The sequence below is a fragment of the Centrocercus urophasianus genome, unplaced genomic scaffold, assembly GCF_019232065.1.
Source record: "Centrocercus urophasianus isolate 14NV4802_14NV808 unplaced genomic scaffold, USGS_Curo_1.0 seq_14, whole genome shotgun sequence".
In the NCBI taxonomy this organism is placed as follows: domain Eukaryota; kingdom Metazoa; phylum Chordata; class Aves; order Galliformes; family Phasianidae; genus Centrocercus; species Centrocercus urophasianus.
The window spans coordinates 9,844,862-9,864,899 of NW_024884586.1; the positions used below are offsets into that span (position 1 = coordinate 9,844,862).

At 39.4% G+C, this 20,038-nt stretch overlaps 1 protein-coding gene and 1 long non-coding RNA gene across 11 annotated transcripts in view; one reads left to right on the forward strand and one right to left on the reverse strand.

Moving 5' to 3' along the window:
* The window catches only part of PPP6R3 (protein phosphatase 6 regulatory subunit 3), a 56,276-nt gene extending 49,427 nt beyond the window's left edge, over window positions 1-6,849 (forward strand). For all 10 annotated transcript variants that reach the window (XM_042813977.1, XM_042813968.1, XM_042813974.1 and 7 more), the window contains one exon: window positions 334-6,849. In XM_042813977.1, coding sequence (XP_042669911.1) covers window positions 334-385 — 52 coding nt within the window. In that variant the 3' untranslated portion in view covers window positions 386-6,849. The remainder of the gene's footprint in view (window positions 1-333) is intronic.
* Window positions 6,042-18,633, reverse strand: LOC122157815. The gene is made up of 5 exons (XR_006168029.1): window positions 18,426-18,633; window positions 16,847-16,951; window positions 16,240-16,387; window positions 10,069-10,176; window positions 6,042-6,211 (listed from the first exon to the last, which is right to left on the reverse strand). It is a non-coding gene; the product is annotated as an uncharacterized LOC122157815 (long non-coding RNA).
* Between the last annotated feature and the right edge of the window lie 1,405 nt (window positions 18,634-20,038).

A 20,038-nucleotide genomic window follows, 5' to 3' on the forward strand; every position in this document is an offset into this window, starting at 1 on the left:
CTGCTGGCTCACATCGACTTGCCACCAGCCAGAACAACAGAGCCCTTTCTGTGGGGCTGCTCTCCAGCCTCTTTTTCCCCAGTCTGTATATACAGCCAGGGCTGACTGATCCCAGGTGGGCAATCCAGCTCTTGTTGAACTCCATGTGGTTGGTGATTTTTCCAGTGCTCTAATCTGTCAAGATCTCTCTGCAAGGAGACTCCACCTCGAGGAATTCAGCAGCTCTTCCTAGTTTTGTTAATTTAACATTGTCTGCAAATTTGGGCATGTGGGGAAAAATAAAAATGACACCACCTGTTTCTTGTACACTTACATCCTTTTTTGGCCTCTTAGGACTGATCAACGCACCCTTTTAGGAGAGGCATCTGTTAATGGCCCTGTATGATATGTGATGTCTGCTGCCTTGGCTGAAGAAAATGAACTGATACCCGGGGGTTTGAGCGTTTCTTGAGGATTTCATCTAGAGCCTGTTGAAGCCAGTTACTGCTGCACTAATTTTGCAAGGGATCAGGACCAGCAACATTTATATTCTAGATTTTAAGACATTGTACAGAAATTCATAAGTGTAAAAATATTGCACATTGAGAAATACCAATAATTTTTGCGTATGTTTATATTGTATTGTTCTAATTAACGGGTGGCCTGTGAAATAAGATCCTGCCACCCATGTAATGATGACAGTAGTGTTACTATAGTTAAAAATGGCTGTAAGAATAGTTTTATAAAAAAAAAAAAAGTGAATACACAAATCTAATGTATTTGAGACATAACTATTTGATGATTAGTGTGACCAAAGTATTTAGCAGTTTTTCATACATTTTTCACCTTGTAAAAAGAAGGAAAAAAAAAAAAAAAACCAACCAAAAAAAAAAAAAAAAAAAAAAACCCCACACCTGAAATTCATGTTTCTTCCAGGTTGGCGAAGAATTGTAGAACTGAAATGCCCTATAAACGTTATTTTGGTTGTTTTAGCTTACAGAAGTGATTTAAATGAGAATTTTGGTGTTCAACATTTTACAGCAGGTTTTTTTAATTGGTAATTGTTTTCTGTATTGTTTAAGACAGATCAAAAATGTAAGTCTATTGGTAGAGATTTTAAGTATTTATTGCTACGACTTAGTTGACAAATTGATGTTACTGTAAAGCCATATGTTCTGTTAAGTCTTGTTTGCTTGAAACAATACCTTACAGGTGAAACACTAGGATATTTGAGGTGCACATGGCTTGTTGTGTTAAGTGATTCACCTGCCTTTTAACCCGTTCACCAAGATTGACTTTAATCCCCAGCATTACACGACGGAACATTTCAGAACAATCTGCGTATTTAAAACGCTGTAATCCTCTTAGACAAGTCCAGTACATGAAATGCCCGTGCTGCTAATGTAATTACAGTACACGCATTTTAAAAGTATATAGTGTTCTTTTAATACCCATTTTGGCAGCAGAGCATGTTAATTGTTACTTTCACTGTACTGATCTGTGTGAGGCTTTCATTTGTATGTTCTAAACCAGTTTTTTTTCGCAGCTGGTTTGTGTATATATATATAGTGATTATGGAAACTAATTCTGTGTAATTTATAATTTTCTATGTCAGTGTACAATTCCAACAGCCTTCTCAAACAAACGGAAGCAATATTCTGTATATTGCCACATTGTCTGGTGAAAGGGTTAAAGTACTTCACCTCCTGCACTTTTAGATGCAAATCCATTTTTATTTCTGTAATAATTATATTCATTTATTTTTACATCCTTTGTTTTCCTGACCAGTATTTAAAGCCAAAAGGATACTCTAAACAATGGCCAATGATTTATTTTAGAAAGCGTCCCAAGCAACGTGCCTAAACATTACATTGCATACAGAAATAAAAAAAAAAAAAAGGAAAAAAGTCCAATGGCATTGCACTTACTGCTTCCTGTCTTGCATTTTCCTCAGAAGATTTTAGTAGCAACTTGTTGCAAACTCATCAGCTGTGTGAAAATGGAGAAAGAAAACATTATGATAGAAGGACTTGGAAACTATAGTTGCCTTTCTATTTGTACCTTATAAATGATGGAATTGGGTCCGTTTATGTTGTTTAATTGCAGAATTGCTTCCAGATGCACCTTTTCTGAAAGTGTTATCTATTAATGGTGAGGTTGGCAGTTGTCCTTTCATCACTTTCTTATCTGTTTTGGAAACAGAAGTGTTCACTTCAGTGCAGGAATTGCAGTGCAGCTGTAAATCCCTCGTGCAGGAGAGCAGTGTGGTGTCTCCTCCTGTCCTTTCCAGTGAAGTGATTTGTCCCTCGCTAGCAAGGTGCCGTCACTTCTTACGTAGCCAGGAGGAGTGAAGGTGGTACTGACAGTGTCAGTCATTAACTGTATTTCAGCCCTGCTGCCTGCAGTTCAGCCAAACCTTGTAGTTTGTCCTTCCTTCTGATAGTGAACTGATGTGACAGTTTGCTACTTAGTTCATTCAGGAGATCAAAATTGAAAAGGAGTGTTCTGTCTCCTTTCCCTCCATTCCTACCATGTGCTTTCAGGTGAGTAGAGATGTGATGGTGGTAAATGCAGATTGCTCCGTCAGCGTAGTCTGCCTTCTGTCTAAAAGGTGTGCTAGAGAGAAGGTAAGCCAACCTACTTTATGCTGATTCTAGTGGTCTGATTCTGAGCTACTGCACTTGCTGTTAAGTTGGGAGGTATGTTAAACCTGGGATTTAAACTAGATTCGATGTAGCGAGCTTGTTCTGAGGTCTGTGGTATGTTTTGCCCACAAGTATATCACTTGTACTGGAAACCCTGAACTTGAAGGGAAAGCTTTGGCAGTAAAGGGAAATCCTGCATCATCTCAATGGCTCTGTTACCCAATCTGTTCAATCAAATTTGACTTGACGGAGTAACGTCCAGTACCTCTGTATGGGCTTGACTTCCTGCAGTTCTGCAGTATCCAGTAGCAGTTAGCCAGTCGTAGCAAGCTTACTGCAACCTTGTTCTGAACGCCACGGTGCTTGTGGCAATGACTGCAGGTGCAGTCACTGAAAACGGGGGTACTGTGGCATATGAAAGGACTTCTACAGGCATTGCCAGACCAGCAGTATGTGCAGTAGCTCCCAGCCCTGTCAGACCTGTCTCCGTTACCTGGTAGAATGGATGAATCTCGCCACCTTGATTGGTTACATCAGTGCAAACCTTTGTTAAAAGTATAAGCCGTGTCTGAAGTTTTTCAGCAAGGGTATTCCATTGAAATAAAGGTATAAGCTTGATTAATAATATGATGCCGTCTGTTGAGTGAGTTGACAGGTATTCACTGACAGCAGGACAGCTGAAGTAATCTCATTAAGTCCTTGTAAATTCAACTCATTTTAACCATGCTTTGGAGTGGAGTTTCGGCTAGTAAGCTTTTGTCTTTGCCTCTCAAACTGTTCTGCATTGTCAGCTGCACGCTGTGAAAGCTCACGGTGACGTTCCCATGAGGAGGTAAGAAAGACGTAGGAAGATAAATTTTTCATAATGAACTTATGTTCCTGTTGAAATTAGTTTTAATTTCCTTGAAGATTACTTTGTTTTGACATATACTTTATACAGTTAGGAAGTATTTACTGTATATAACTGGCTGTTAATATACTTCAACATCACCTCTGGCCAGTAGTGCAATGCAGTATGAGCGCTTCAGGCTCTACTGCAGACGTGTGCGTTGTTTCTCAAAATCAGAATGGAAATTCAAAGAGAATGTGGGAGCAAGCAGCTTTTTTTTTAACGTTCTGTCTTATTTTTTGCATCTTATTTTCTATCAAATAAGGCACTGACATCCTTCTGTGCCATTATTGTTGGAATTAAGGTTACGGTATGGAGAAAGCATAAGCCCATAGAATTAAAAACATTCTTAGCATAAAAATAGAAGCATTCAACTTGTCTTTGTGACATCACGGGAAGTCCCACCGTAATTCTTCCTCTTCTGCTACAGGCTAAAGCAGTGAGGAGAACTGTGCTCAGCTAGTAGTATTTTTCAACATTTCTCTCTCCTGTAGATGAGTCAGGGTTACTGTCTGATGCATTTCTTTCTCTCTGAATCAGCAGGTACTGAGCAACATGAGCTCAGATTACCTTTAGTCCGACAGCCTGGCCTTAGCTAAAATAATGTAATCCTGATTCCAAGACCTCCTTCAAGAGGAGTGTTCTCATTTCTCATTTCTTATTTCCTATGAGTGCTGGTGGGTGCCTTTTCTGCGATCTGTGTTCTCTGCATCTTGAAATTCGGATACTGAAGACTCTTAACATAAATCACGATTATCTGTTCTGCATGTGATGTGCAGTCACCTGAACCTTGTCTAGCTGCTGAGTCAGGTTTCTCAGATGCAGCTTGCCCAATCGCTCAGACTGAGCTGCCTGTCTCACTGTTTTAGTCTGAATGATCACATTGGTGGTTGATTCTCAAGGAAGTCGTAGTGTTGCCTCGTCTTTCTCAAAAGGAACCTGAACCTCTTATTTACAGGATGTGTGACTTTTTCTGCTTTTGCTGATTGGAAGAAATGCACGTGACTAATGGTAGGTTCTTCCCTTCCCCTTTTTATCTAAGCCAGTTTTCTGTTAGAGGCCACAATTTCATTTTGGGTAGTAGGTTAACCTGGTTCATCTGCTGAGGTCCTGAAGCTTGATGATGTATACCTGACAAATAAAACCTGTTGTTCCTTGTGCCAAACAAAAATGAGTGGTGGGAAAATCACTCATTGTTGTTGTTTTTCGTACTGGAAGATCTGAAGTGTTGACTGTCATCTAATGGTTCCTGTATCAGACAATGAGATGAAATAGCTAACATAAGCCCAGAGGCCGTGTCTGCTGAGATTGAGGTGACCTTGTTTCTCCAGAGCTCTGTATCAATTACGTGTCCTTATAAAGACGCTTATTAATCACTTGCTAATGCTGCTTGGTTTAAAAGATTATTTAAAAAAAAAAAAAGGATGAAGGTGGTTATTCTGTATTCCCTGCTAGACCATCATTGAGATGTGCTTTCAAATGAGGAGAGTTTACTGGAGAACAGAAGAGTTCTGCTCTGGAGTGAGCCGTACAGGACTTGTGCATGTTGGTCAGCCAACATTCAAAATGGAAGGGGTTATAAAGAGGAGTTTGGGGATGTTGATGTATCTACAGAATCACATCCTTCCATTTTGCTGTAGTTTCCTCAGAATTAAGAAGCTTGAGCAGCTAAAGGGCAAACTGAGTGTGCAGCTTTTTTTTTTTTAATGCTGGCACTGGTATGTCTGGTTTAAAGTACTCTAAAGACAATTCTCTGTACTTGTGATGTGGAAGCTGACATCAAGTTAGTTGTTGTTATTTACCCAATTCATGCAATATACCCCAGCACATCAGAGAACTTTTAGTCTGTGTACATGGAGATACACGCACATGTGTGAGTAAAGTACATTTTCTTATGCAGCCAGGTGCCATGTAAGTGGTGCATATCCTAAATGCACTCAGCTCTACAATCCTAGGAGGAAGAGACACTTGTGCATATGATTCAGCCCATACTGAAGTACTTCAGTAATACAAAATGTTCTTTAGCTTCTGTCCCTGCAAATGTTGACACTTGTGTTGGTGTCTGGCCAGCACGGCTGTAATTGGATTTGGGGAAGAGGAGGAACTGATGCCTCCAGTTTTTGAGGCCCAACTTCAACTTTCATCAAAGAGGGTCCTGCTGTGCTTTCTGTAGGCATGAAATACTTGAGCCTTTTTCTTCATGTGTTTATGGCTTCTCAGAAACTTAGGTAAGAGATGGGATTTCCAGTATTGGTGACTGAATCATCATGTTGACTTCATCTATAAACTTGTACTGGTGCTGTTAATCTATTGACAGTTATGCTTCTGTTCATGACACGTTGGTGGGATGATTGATTTAGCTCTTCCAACAGCTGCCACCAGCAATTCACAAACAGGTTTACTGTGTGGCTTTGAATTTGGTATTGCACAGATATGAACTGTTCTAGCACTCTGTATGGGAAAGGCAGGGTCTCTGTGGTATAACAAACTTCCACATGGCTAAGGAATATCTAATGCAATCCAAAGGAAGTTAACTCACCTGAGTTGTTGCCTGCTGATCTTTAGGAGTGTTCTTACTCCGTTACAGTGACTTCTAGCTGTTCGTGCAGATGACACACTGGGCCTTTGCCATCGTGGTATGAATCTGTGCAAGGACTGCTTGCTGCTGCCTTGCCATTTGTAGTGGCTGTAGATGAAACTGATAAAACATTGCAGTAAATAGCAGAGTACCTAAACACTGAAACAAACTTGCTCCTGCAAGAAATGAAGGAGAGGCAGCACTTGCTATGTCAGTACTGCCCAATGCTGCTCATGGTAAAAGAGCCTTCTTTCCCTTCTGTGTAAGAGCTTGATCCTTAATTTCTTGCAGGACATAAGAGAGCAGTGCTAGAGATAAGATTTTTCTACACTCTAAAGAAAATAATTACACTTGGGAGGACAGATAAGCTGATTCCAGCTTCTAATTACTCTTCCACTACGAGTAGCTCTGGCTTTTATGGCATTGAGCAGTCTGGGTAATGTTGTTTTAGGCACACTCTTTTACTTTCAAGGTGTGGCAGAAGTTAGATTCAGGACCGTGCTGTACAATCAAAACATGGAATTTCACTTCGTTCTTCCTGCTTTATGAGCCAGTACTTTGCCTCTGGCTGTAGAGGGAGAGCATTAATTTTATTGACTGACTATTTTTAATAGTTCTGGGTAAAATACTGTTCTGATAGCAATTGAAAAAGCACACTGTGTCAGTATTCTTAGTTTGGTATCGGTGCGATGTATTACATAAATCAAGGGGGCACATGTAATGAATAATAAGTGAGCCATTGTTACGTGTATCTGAAGCATTAAAATGAGACAGAAAAAGGTTTAGCATCTTCTGCCTTTTCACATCATTAGCTGTCTGTAGGGGTGCACTGCCTTACACCCAACTTTTTCTTCTAAACCAAAAGCTCACTACAGCAAATCTATTTAAAAAAAGAAAGAAAGAAAGAAAGAAAAAGTGATTTTTAACTTGATTTGATTATTCATATTTTTCATATTTTGATTAATTGTAGTCTTTGCTGAGAAAGGCTGAGTCCAATGTCTGATTGGCACACGTGTAGCCATAAAATTATGTTGGCTAAAACTGGATGCTAGGGAAAATTAGCTAAGGAATACACGTAAAAGTCAGCTACAGAATTTGAGGACAGTTTCATGCTTTCAAAAATTGTAATAATTTGAACAGAGAACACAGAAAGCCGTGTCAATTCCAGCCATCCACTAAGTGCAGCTTAGGAGAAGCACTTGTAGAAATCGGTGGTAGGTAAAGGAAGGGAGAATCTCCAAATAGGAAAGAGTTGTGCAAGAAGGGCAGCAGGAAACCTTGGTCTCTGAAGCTGCGCTTTGCAGCGCTGGATTCTTGACGATATCATGCCTGTCTGTTTGGATCGATTCAACATCAGCAGTTCTATTCACAGCCGAAAGTTTGCCTGCAATGAAGAGGGCAAAAGCTGGGAAGTTTGTGATCCTGAAGGTAATTCTTTGCAAATTTCTGAAATAAATTTAAATGGATCTTTTGGCTCATCTGCTCTACTGGGAAATCCAGCTTGTGGCCTAAATTGATTAGATGGATGTTCTGTTGCAGCTGATCCACATCCTGTAGGAGGGGAGAGCTGGCTATATGCTAAAGGAGGAAAATCCACTCCTATCAATTTAATTGAAATCAGATAGTTCAGAATGAGTGCCCTGGCCGTCCCTAACGTCGTGTTCTCCACCGTGCGCTTCTTCACTTTCAAAAAAGAAAATAAACTTTTCTATCATTTACTGTAATAAAATAATCTTTGATAAAATGACATAGGAAAGAAAACCAATGCAGACAACAGACAAGTGATTTAAAACAGATGTGAAATTCCCTCTGTGTAGAAAATTATAGGCACTGGTGATGACATTAGACACGTATGACTAATCAGACTTAATGCTGGCTGTTGCCAATTAGCCCTATTAGCACAAGCAATTTGAGCACAGGATGACATTACTTTAATTACTGTAAGCAGCTTGTTCATTTATTGAGCAGCGTGCATTCAGAAAAGGGTTACTCTGTCTGCAAATTAATCATAACCTTCATCATTAGAAATTCAGGAAAACTGAGGGAAGAAAGACTTCACCCCCCCAGAAAGAGGGAAAAAGGGGTGATGGAAGTCTGATGGTAATTTTGGTATTTTACTACTATTCTTTTTTGATAAAAAGACAAAAGCTATTGTATGATTTCTGTCTGAAATCTGTATATGAGTGGGACAAAATTGCTGCCATTAGAGTTAAGGCAAAGACATTATGACCATTAGGTGGTAGCAATGCAAAAAAAAAAAAAAAAGTCTTGTGAAGATGTGCAGCAAAAATAAGGCAGAATGTATCTAGAGGAGGGAGAAAGCTGAGTAAGAAACCCAGAACTTATTTCCTGCTCTTTTAGCACACTCCATTTTGTTACTCGTCTGCACATGCTCTGGTTCTTTGGCACGGGGTGAAGAGCGTTTTTTCTCTTTTCTGGAGCAATGATTTTGTGTGGCACGGTGCCACACTGTGCTCTCAGGATGAGCGTATTTCTGGCCAGCATCATCTCTTCTGTCTCCTTACTGTGCAGAAGGTGGTGCTGCGGAGATCTCCACAGCCCCATTCACGGGTTAAAGGGCAGAGGTATTGCACATTAGGGATCCAAGTGAAATAAATAGCAGGACTGCAGAAGATGACAGCATCTGGCAGCCTCTGAGATTCCTGACTTGTTTTATTTCTTTTTGGTGGGAGTGTTTTTTTTGTTGTTGTTTTTAAGATGAGGTCACTATGGTCACTACCTGAACGTTTCTTTTCTCTGAGTGCATACGCTATGCAGTGGTGCCTGAAAAGTTATGGTGCTTGTCAAAGGCTGGGATCCCAGCATCACTATTAAAATAGCTGTGAGACAAGGATGGGGCTGAAGAGAAAAAGATTGCTGCGCCTTTCAGGCTGCAGAGAGTTAATTCAGTTCTTCAGGTCTTTGCATAAACTTAAAGAAAAGAAACACCACCACATTTGCATCCCGATGGATACAAGCAGTACAAGGCATATTTAGCAGTGACACTCCTCTATTAGCAAATACTAGGGGGTTGTCAATTTTCTGTTGTTATTTGGATTTTATTGTTAGCCATTGGACTACTCTTGCATTGCCTCTGAGCAATTCTGATCTTATTTTATACCTAAAATCCCTATATTTCTGCGGGGGCAGAAAGCATTGCAAGAGATCTTTGTCCATTTTGTCCAAGGAACAAAGCCCAAAGGAGAATGAGGCAGCACTTCAGGCTGCTGTATAGGAGAGGTTGCTGCACTGCTGCAGGAAAGAAATGTCTACAACAGAGGATCTTCCTATCCCAAAAGTACAAAACACAACTTGGCCTACGTGAGCCTCTGAAACTGCCCTAATCTATAACAAGGTATTCCCCAACCAATTCTCCCAATATCCTGTTGTTACAAGTCATTTTTGTAGGGACACATGAAGATGCAGTACTGTGAGTGTGTGAGGAATCCAGTAAACCCATCATCTCTAATTTGCATCATTCTAATCATCAAAGTCATATTTCGATAGAGAGGAGGCAAGAAAGGAAGGAGCAAACTGCCATAGTGAAAACCGTTTCTGTAGGAGTGAAACAGAACTTAGCAACTCATGATCGGGGCTGGGATAGAGTTAATTTTTTCCTAATATTGATATGGTGCTGTGTCTTGGATTTAGGATCAGACTGATGTTTATAACAGACCAATGCTTCGGCTGTTGCAGAGCAAGGCACAAGGAGCTGTGTGGGGAACTGGCTGGAACTCTGCTAAGTCTTCTCATGCTATCTCATAACTCCTTGCTGTGCACTGCCAAACCTCTAGTTTTTATCAGATTGCTTTTGCACAGGCCTTGGGGCTCTTTTAAGAGGGCATTCATAGCGTGATCTCCATGCTTAGACTGATAGAAAGAAGTAACAAAAAGAGATTGTTTTCTGTGCTTGTTTAGCGACCTGCGGTATTACTTTGGCTGATGGAGCGTTCAGCAGCACATTAGGCTGTACTTACCTTATGCAGATCGTTTCTGTGACAATGCCTTTCCTAGTGCAGAGCTGCCTACCTCGCTCACATCAGTCACAAACGCCTTTTGCTCCATCACACCCAGTTGCGCTGCTCCTGGAACAAATAAGGAACATTCAGTGTAATTATATTTCCATAAAAGTGATACTTGTATTTCCTTTGCACTGATCTTTCCAGAGGCATCCACCACCTTCTATATTGTTAAAGCTATTTTCTCCGGCTCCATTCTTAAAGCAAAAAAATCAAATAAGCTTGTGTGCTTTACAGCAGTTTGAACTACCCTATCTTAAGCCAGGTTTTGGGCAGAGCGGCAGCTGTGCTTTCCAAATGCAAGCACAGAGCAGACCAAAATGTGTAAGACCCGGTAACAAAATGTGAAAAGGGGAGCTCAAACACAAAGTAAGTGTCCATAGGTATCATTCAGAGCAGCTGAGCAATTCAGAGCCAGCTGCTGAGTTTTCTAGTACCACTCTTGTGACACTTTGTTGTCAAGCTATTGGCAAATACCACTGGCACAGCAACACAACCCCAGCCCTGCTCATGAACGTGTTCACCTTTGGTTCCTTCACACGTGAAAAACTGTTGCTTCTTGCACAGGACTGCTGTCTTAGCCTGTGTTGGGTAAGGAGAGCCTGATGGGCAGCTAGCACTGAATGCAAGTAGCGTTTAGGCATTTCAGTGTTCTGTAAGATTGCGTTCATCTAAACAGCAGTCTTCTGTCTCCCCTTAAGGTTTTTAGCTGTTCTGATTTAATTACAGAAATTGACTGCAGTCATCAAAAGTTCATCATTAGAACATTTGCATACCAGCCTGTAACCTAAACTTGTGTTGTTTCTGGGCTTCTCAAGACACTGTTGCTCTGGTGAAGGCAATCCTACCCCTCCATTGGCTTTTAAAACCTGTCTATCAGTTAACAGAATCCCCCACAGATCATTGATGGGGCTGCTCTAGTATTTGCATAACTGATGTGGAAGAGAGCACATGGAAAGGGGAGCTGGTTTGTCCTCTAACCTGAAATGGAAGAGTGAAATTGGAAGTAATCAGCACAGTGTTGGAAAAAGACTTCATAACACTGAATAAAAACGGTCAGTAAAATGGCAGACTAAGTTCTACGTCAGTAATTTCCAAGCAGTGTGCTTGGGGTTTTAGCACTGATAACATAGAGTGAAACTTGCAAAAATCTTGGAATTACTTTTTATTTTTTACTAATAGCAACTTTATGCTAGGTAGTAGTCTAAACATCTGGGAGGATTTCAGAGCTTACCAGAAACAAAATAAGGACCTTAACTCCCTGAATCCATCTGTACTGGAATACTGCTTCCCCACAAACACAGAAGGAATAACAATAAAAGTACCAACGGCTGAGATGAACGAAGGTAAAAGACACACATATGCAAAAGGTCTTTTGTCTTTTGCACTGGAAAAAGGGACTGGGAACATGATGAAGACAGAGAAAATCACAAAGAGGAAATGATGGATTTCCTGCGCCACAAGAAATTAATTATCAAGCCATGAATCTGTAAACTATATAAAGCCTGGACAGGTTTAAAAGTGGTTAGAAAAGTTAATGAAAACTAATGCTAATGAAAACATCAGGTCTCACTACATAGAAATCCTCCTCAGCTCAGGAAGCCCACATGTCACAGTTGCCAGCAGGGGTTACGAGGAGCAGGATCCTTTCCTTCTCCTTCCTCCTGCCATCTATTACTGTCCCTCTGAGTCAGATCAACTGCGGCTGCCTGCTTGAAAAAGTAAGCTGTGAACCAAATCTGTATTAAAAGGAGGGCTCGAAATGTAGAACATTTCTCATTTGTGTAAACAGCCCTATTGTGTATTAATCACAGAAATACTGGCATAATTGGACATTTTAAAATACAAATGGAACTCTTCTATGAGCTGGTTTCAGATTTATCAGATGAGATACTAATAGCATTCCAACAGTGCCTCCAGCTAGAGGGAATGAGGCCCACAGCACTACTTGATTATTACTGTATTTTCATATGCTATGTCAACAAGGATAAATATTAGTTTGGAAGTGGAAGCTGACTTTAGAGCCCTCTAATTCCTCACTGAGCTACAGCCCTTTCATGGCTATTGGTTGCTTTTGCCAACTGCAGATGAAGAAATATTGTATTTTGAAAGTTAGAACTTGCTGGCACATGACACTCCTTCCTTATATTTGAGTTTTGTAGCTACTTAGGCTCAGTCGTACCATCACAACAGGAAGTTAAATGTGCCAAAACACAGACAGGTTGGCATTAACACTATTTGAAAAACACTTTGTTACCCTTAAGAAACTTTTCCCATGCTTTATGTCCCCTTTTAGACTCTAAATACTGGTCACTGTTTGGAATAAATAATACAGTCTACATCCTCATGATGCAGTCTATAGCAAAGAGCACATAAAGAGCATTTTTCTGCTTATTTTTCTGTTGACAAGTTCTGTGTTAGAAAAGCACTTACACAAACCCAAGCTTTGCACAACAATAATTTTCCTACTTCACCCAATGCATGTTTGCTGCAAATATCTACGTTTTAATTCTTTCCTGTTAAAATTACTTCATGAATTTTGATCTGTGATGCAATCTCCCTAGAAGTCTTATATCTTGATGTTTAATTGAAATGAAACGTTTCCATATTACATGATAAATAGCCAAACATTGTTACAGAGAGTACCCCGATGTTCTGATAGAATCCACACGTACCTACATCCCTGGAACAGCTATGGTGAGGGTGGGTTACAATGAACCTCACTGTGTGGGTTACGAAGATGAACCCACAGAGCAGCTGGAAAAATGTCCAGAAGCATTATTTAAGCATTCTGTCTCCTTTGCCACAAGTACGTTTCTGAGGAGTTGAAGGTATTTCTGAGGGTGAAAGGCAGGAGGGCAGGAGGCCGAATTCCTTAACAGCCACAACACATTGAAAAATTGATTGGGAAAGTCAAAAAAACATCAAATTGTTGGCTTTTTTGGTAGCATCTTTTGTATAGCATTCATGCAAACTGTGTAACTGTGTAAGTGTAACCATAAATAAAAAGTGTTTCTAGGAAACATCGTACCAGTTATTAACATGTCCCTAATTCTTCGAGACGTAACTACAGGATAAAAGGAAAACTTCAGCGACAGCTATGGCTGGCAAGAAAATATGCTCTCAAGAGCAGGTACAACAGCAGATGACAGATCAACCAGAGGCAGAGTAAGTCAGCATCTGACCTGCAGTCTAGATAGTGATGGAATCCAGAGAGAGGAATGGAGAAATCTGTATCACCTTGAGGACAGTGATGCTCCTCTGTCTGATTCTGACAATCACTCTCTTTTTGTGTTGCTGCTTTTCACTTTAAAAAAGGAGCACTAACAGCATGCACACTTTTCTGAAGTATTTTCTGAGCCCAAGGCAATGGGGCTGCATCCTTTAGCCAGGTGATGGAAGTACATTTATGAACGATTTCATGAACTGCAGAGTTAATATTTACTGTTATAAATAATTATATAACTATTATAACTACTTCAGCAAAATTCAATATGAAGACTGGCTGAGGAACCAGACTGCACAGTAGAACAGAGTGCAGAAAACAAAGTGATAAGGATACATAGATGTGCCTACAGACAAAGGTAATCCACTTTGCTTACAGTGGGATTAGTCTGCTGATGAGGACTATTCTACTATTTAACATTTTCCAAATAGTCCATGAATTAGGACTTTGCTTTAAAAGTGCTGGCTTGAGAAATGATTAGTATGCTTCTTAATAGCCCAGAATGACTCACAAGGCATTGTGGCTGACACCAATTGCATTTTAAAGGTCTTCATCCACAGAAGGCTAATAAAAAATATTTTAGATGCATCTAAATATTGAAATGGTTTTGAAATCATTAAAATTTCCCTAAATATCACATACATTCTTCAAATAAGAGTTAATGCAGGAATAAAAAGCAAATCAAGCAAGCAAGCTAAGCATAAATATACTTAAAATGAGTAAATTCCATTTATATAAACTACAAATGTCATTTTCTATCTGTAGACCACGCAGTGATAACTGACAGATAAATGCGATGCGCTTTAAAGATATGGTAACAATTTCTGAAACCAAGATCAAGATTTCTGTTATGAGAGAAATCGGAGAACAGAAAATGATCTGCCTATTTCTAACATCTGGGCTTCAGACCAGAAGAAGGCAGAGCTGCCATTTCAGAAGATAAGCATTTTTCTTAGAGTTCAGCAACTCCAGTAATTGCTCGCATTGTGCACGCAGGAACTATCAGATCTGTGCAGTGAAGAGAGCTAGGTAATACGAGGCAAGTCACTGCTGCCTGTGCAGTTAATGGTGGACCTTCCAGCATTTTGTCATTAGCTGTCTTCTTGTACTTGGGTTACAAATGAAAAAGGGGCCAGGGAAAACACGGCATTTTTAACAGTCACAGTCTAAAATCTGAAACCACATCTGTGCTTTATTCCAGAGATGCAATTCAGTGCAATCTTAGCACAGCACAAAATAAGCTCTTTTAACTTTACGGTAATGGTTTCTCCGTTAACAAGCAGATTTACTTTATGACAAGGTGAACAACTAACAAAATTTAGTCAACAGGAACATTCTGCAGAAGTATTTTGAAAAGCTATTATTGATTCTTGCAGTCTCACTTGTGTGGTAAATGAATATAAGGATGAAAAAACAGTCATTCATAGAATCAAATCAAAGGCATAAATGTCCTTTAACAGATGGGACAGTTATCAGTCTGTTCATCTTATGGAGGTGACAGTGTGGAACAGTGGGGAACAAACCTGGGGTGACCCAGTCCAAAAATAAGGCATTTTGGTTCCTCAAGTAGAAAAAGATGAAAAACTCCTATCTCAGTTCACCTTGCAGCACGGTCAGGTTTCTGCAATGCATTTGGGTGTCTCCTGCTAAACAATACAGCAGAAGCACCTGCGCTGTCTTCCCTGCATTTTACAATGATTTCTTCCTGCTGCTTATGGCCAGATTTGGCTCTTGAAACACCCAGAATTTCAGCAAGTATTTACTGGCAAGCTGTTTGCTGGTAGGACTAAAATAGATGCTATTTTAATTTTAATACACAAGACTTGAAAAATTATGATCTAGAAGCTTTTCAGGCACCACATTTCATAACCCATCATCATCCTCCACCTTCAGCTAAGTCTCATTTCATATCTGAGTTGAATTTCTGCGTGAAAATAACTACTGACTTACAAAACTATTAGACTGTTCTAATAGCAACCTATAGCAACCAACAGCCATGAGTCCCACTCAGCAGGGCTCCAGGTAGAAACAAGCTAATACACTGGGCCAGAATATCAATTGCCAGCAGAAATTCTTGAATGGAAACTACATTTATGCGAACTGAGCAAATATTTTTGACAAGGTTCTCCAGGACATGGGTGCAGACTATCAGCCACACCAGCTAAATATTAAGAATACTGAAATATATTGAGCTTGTTTTGGGATGTTTTTGGAATTTACTTTGACACAAGAGTTACCTGTATTGAGCAGACATCATTAAAAATGTCTTCAGATCATCTCTGCATTATAGAGAATAGAACAGAGCCTTGTGCAATCCCTGTGCCATAAAACAGGCAAGGTCTGACATATGGGTACTTACATAAGAACCAGTCGTTCAAGTCACATTACAGTTTGCACCCTAATGCCCACTAGCTGTATTGAAGAGGTGGTGCTTTCCCAACTGCTGGGCTCACCTGCCACTGCTTGCATGTTGGTAAGCAAAATAAATCCTGCTCCTCTCTTCTTCCCCAATTTTGAGAAAGAAAGTTTTTGATGTGGTTTTCCTGAGTCTAGGGAGCAGCCTACCAGCAGAAACTTTCTCTTCCCATCTTTCTGTGGAACCACCTTTGCTCAACCACCTGTTGTTCCTAATTCAAAAAACCATCTACAATCTTAAGAGTAATTTACTGGTTCCTACTGGGGACCACTCTTCTCACAGAATATCGTCTTGTAACTGAGAAATCCATCAAAACATTGTTTTTTTTAAGTAAGGGTTTCTTGTGTTGGGACTTTGATGATGAAACACTTTGTGTGACCTTCAGCAGAGTCCAAATTCACCAACTTCCAAAGACTGGAGTAAACCATTTTGATTAGCAAATGACAGATGGGAAAGCAAGAGTCTATTTTTGTGCAGATGTCCTTACCCACCAGCATTGGTAGCCCTTCTGACCGCCCACAGCATTTCATTTCTTTGTTCAATCAAGAGGGTGGTGCCAGATGCTGCAGTTACTGATAAAAACTCTTTTCACAGAGATGCATTGATGGTATCCTGGACATATAAAGAAAAATAAACTGGAAACAGAATAAAATTATTGCTATTTTTATCATGCTAGCAAAATATACCTTGAGAGAACTGTTTATCACAAAAACATTTAGGAAATTGTGTATTTTCCTCTTGAAGTGTTAATGCACATTTACCTTTTCAAGACAGTGGATACCTAATGAAAAACAGGCATAAGTATTTTAATTGTCTGTAATTTTTCTTGTTTTTTTTTTCCAGTATATGCAAAGCTTATTTGATAAATATTATTCAATTACACAAGAAAACTAGTAGGCTAGCTGTCTGCCAGGCATATTTCTGATTTTTTCTGGCTTATTTGATTTGCTTTATTTGATTATTTAGGGAAAAAGGAGCCTGTAAATTTTCAGTAATAATTGAACTGCGGTGCTGTAAGAAAGAAAGGGGAGAGGGCAGAAAGGTGTGGAGAGAGGAAAAGAAGAAAGGAAAAACAATAAAATGCAAAGACATACCTGATCTTGGAACTAATCTGAGGAAAAGTATCCATTCGTTTTAGCCCAACATTTGTAAATAGAAGTTATTACAATTCAGGTGAAGAATTAATGTTCTTTCATATTCTATGCAAAAAATAAAAAAGTATAGTGTTACTATGAAGGCTAGCTTATGAAGACAAGAATTTGTGGCTGATGTTCTGAAGAACAGACTTATACTTTTGTGAAACATAGAATCTTTCCAAAAAATGATTTATGTGTAAATACTAAGCAAATTGTTGAATTCTTTTTTGAGGCTCCTAAGACAAGACCATAGCTGCTCATACTGTCAGATGGGAGAGAAAGTGCTGACTTAATATTCAGAAACACTTTCTTGAGAATCTACTGATTCCCAATTCAGGTACTTACCAACCTGAAATAGTATGAAAGTCACCTGTTACAAAAATGAATTCTGGTTTTGCATACAGACATCTCCTTCTGTGCAGTGATCTCTTCTTGAACCTATAAACAGCTTGCAATAGCACTTCCAAAGAAGTTACAAATCACTCTCACTTTACTTCTATTGCCAACTGAAAACACAAATCATAAAACTCTCTGTGGCCATTCTTGCAGTCTTAGTCAAGAGGTGAGAGCTGATAAAACATGCTCATAGAACAGTACTTGTAAACTACCATTCAGGTGGTTGTTCAACAAGGTAATTAGGTTTTCCCTACTTGGCAAGTGGAATAAATGTTTCCCTTCTCCTTGAGAAAAACAAAAACCCCAAGTAACTCCCAGGAAACAAAATGATCACAAAAATCAGGGACTTGATAGCATATTCTCTGGGTACACCTGGGTTTGAAAAAGTAGATTTTACTATTTGCCCAGGGAAAAGACAAAATTAAATACATGTGGATGGAGATAATACAAGAATGAAATATGGCAAGGTAGAAAATAGGGGATAGCGACAAATTAACTTGTGCCTCTTTACACTTTCCAATGCTTTCTTTCCTTTCGGAAGTACAAAGCTGGTAAAGGTAACATACAATATCAAAACAAGAAACTAATCAGAAGCAATATGGAAAATAAAAGGTGTTTGCTGAGTTATCACTCTTTGCTCAGTGTTTATGTAATAATAGTGTGTGATAATTCCAGAGATGCCAACCTGAAAGCTTCATGAGATACTGCTTTTGCTTCTTCCTTTTTAATAAAAATCTGGCTGATGTGACAGCGCTATCGTAAAACAGACTTTCAAACAAGTGAGCTGAAGTCTGAGACCAGGCTCAAAAACCTACTAGAGATCAAGTCCTCCACACCACTCTCTCTCTGACTACTTGCAGGTACTGAAATGTGTTCACTTCCTTTTAATAACAGCAAAGGTTTCTGTTGCTTTTGAGATTTTTGGTCTGCATCTCTGGTAAGACGGTTTTGCACCTGAGAGCTGCCTTAAATAAAAGTACTTCCTTCCACCCAACTACTCCAAACACAACATACTGCATTACAAAATATAACAATTATTTGCCATTAATTTCTTACTTCATTTAATAAAACTCTATGAGAATACATTAACACCTTTAACTACAGAAATAATGCATATCCTGCTTCATATTATTGTACTTACTATTATACTACACATGTATTTCACAAAGGCAACTCCAGCTTTGGAAGTCCTGTATATCTCTGCAGATCTGCTGTAAAAATTTGGATCTTAATTTGGGAAAAAAAGATCCACATCTACCTATACAGTGAACAAAAAGAAAAAAAAAAACAATTATTTTTTCAGGCCAATCCTTGAGAGTCACAGCTACAGCATTGGGAATACCTTTTCATCTGTGAATACCTAAAATGAAATCCTCTTCCCTTCTCCTTTGAAAATGCAGCAGGCAAAATTGCTTGCAGTTTTGGTGCATTATGTGTGTGATGCACAACATCTCTCTCTCTCTCTCTCTCTCTCACACACACACAAATGCAGCAGCTTGCCACAGCCCCACCATTTGTAGGGATACGAAGCAAATCCAATCTGCTTGGACTGCACTTGTTCAGTCCTTCCTCATCCATCCTGAAAACACTAACAGCCCAGATAGAAATTCCAGCTGAAACTCAGAGTATTGGTACCAACTGGACATACATCATCAAAAGCAACAGGAGGGGCAGACAGACAGTGAAATGGTTCTGCTTTATTGCCCTGGTGATGAGACTGAACTCTGTAATTCCTGTATTTAGTCTTGATGATTTTTTTCCTTACATTTAGTGGAAAGAATCACAGGTTGACCATAGGTGAGTGTCAGATCAAACAGATAAAAGATGTTCAGAAATCAGAATTCCATATGAAACACCACCATCCTCCTTCATTAAAAGAAAATTATGTGAAAAGATATTTCCTGATGAAATCTCTCCAGAAGGCATTTATCTGTTCTTATGTTTAGCTTCCAAATTTTATCAGTCTAGCAACTTTAGCAACTGTAAGTGCAAACCATCTAAGAACAGGACAAGACCATAGAATAGCATCTCTATCATGGTCAGTCTTTCTAAATCAGAAAGTTCATTTTATCAGGACATAATCGTTTTCCAAATTTTGCTCTATGTTCAGGTGTGCCTTGACAGAAGGAAGTCAAATTGCTAACCAGAACGTGATTATAACTTCAGTACAACAGTGAAGTGCTGAGAAGGAAAGCCAGCTTTTGCAGTTAGTGTACAGAGAGATTAAGATGGCTCAGGAGCCAGTAACAGCATGGTTGCTCTAATACAATTAATCTAACAAGAAGTAATTTGCTCTTCCAAGAAAAGCATTCCCAGTAAAACCATTTCCTCAGCACCCAAACTAGTTCATCCCAAACCAGCTGGAGTTTCTTCTATGCTACTCTACAGGAAGTACCTGAAGCATAATCGTTCTGCTCTCTTTCCAGGAAACACTTTGGTCCGCACGCCACAGAAGATGGCATGCTGCCCTGACTTAGAGGAGACAGGGATTTCAAGACAGAAGAGCTTTCTGTGATCTTATTTTCTTAAGGCAGCCTGTTACTGTTTTGAATGTTTGCAATTCCTGTCAAAGCACTTCAGCCATGCTTTATGAAGAAAAGCAGAATACGTCAATCTCATATTTTGTACAGCAAAGTTTTTAAAATGACCTTTTACTTGACGGAAGACATTTTGAAAGACACAAATTTCAATAACAGAAATAAAGACTGAAAATGGTATGAAGATATGAAAAAGAAGTCAGGTTCAGTTGTAGTG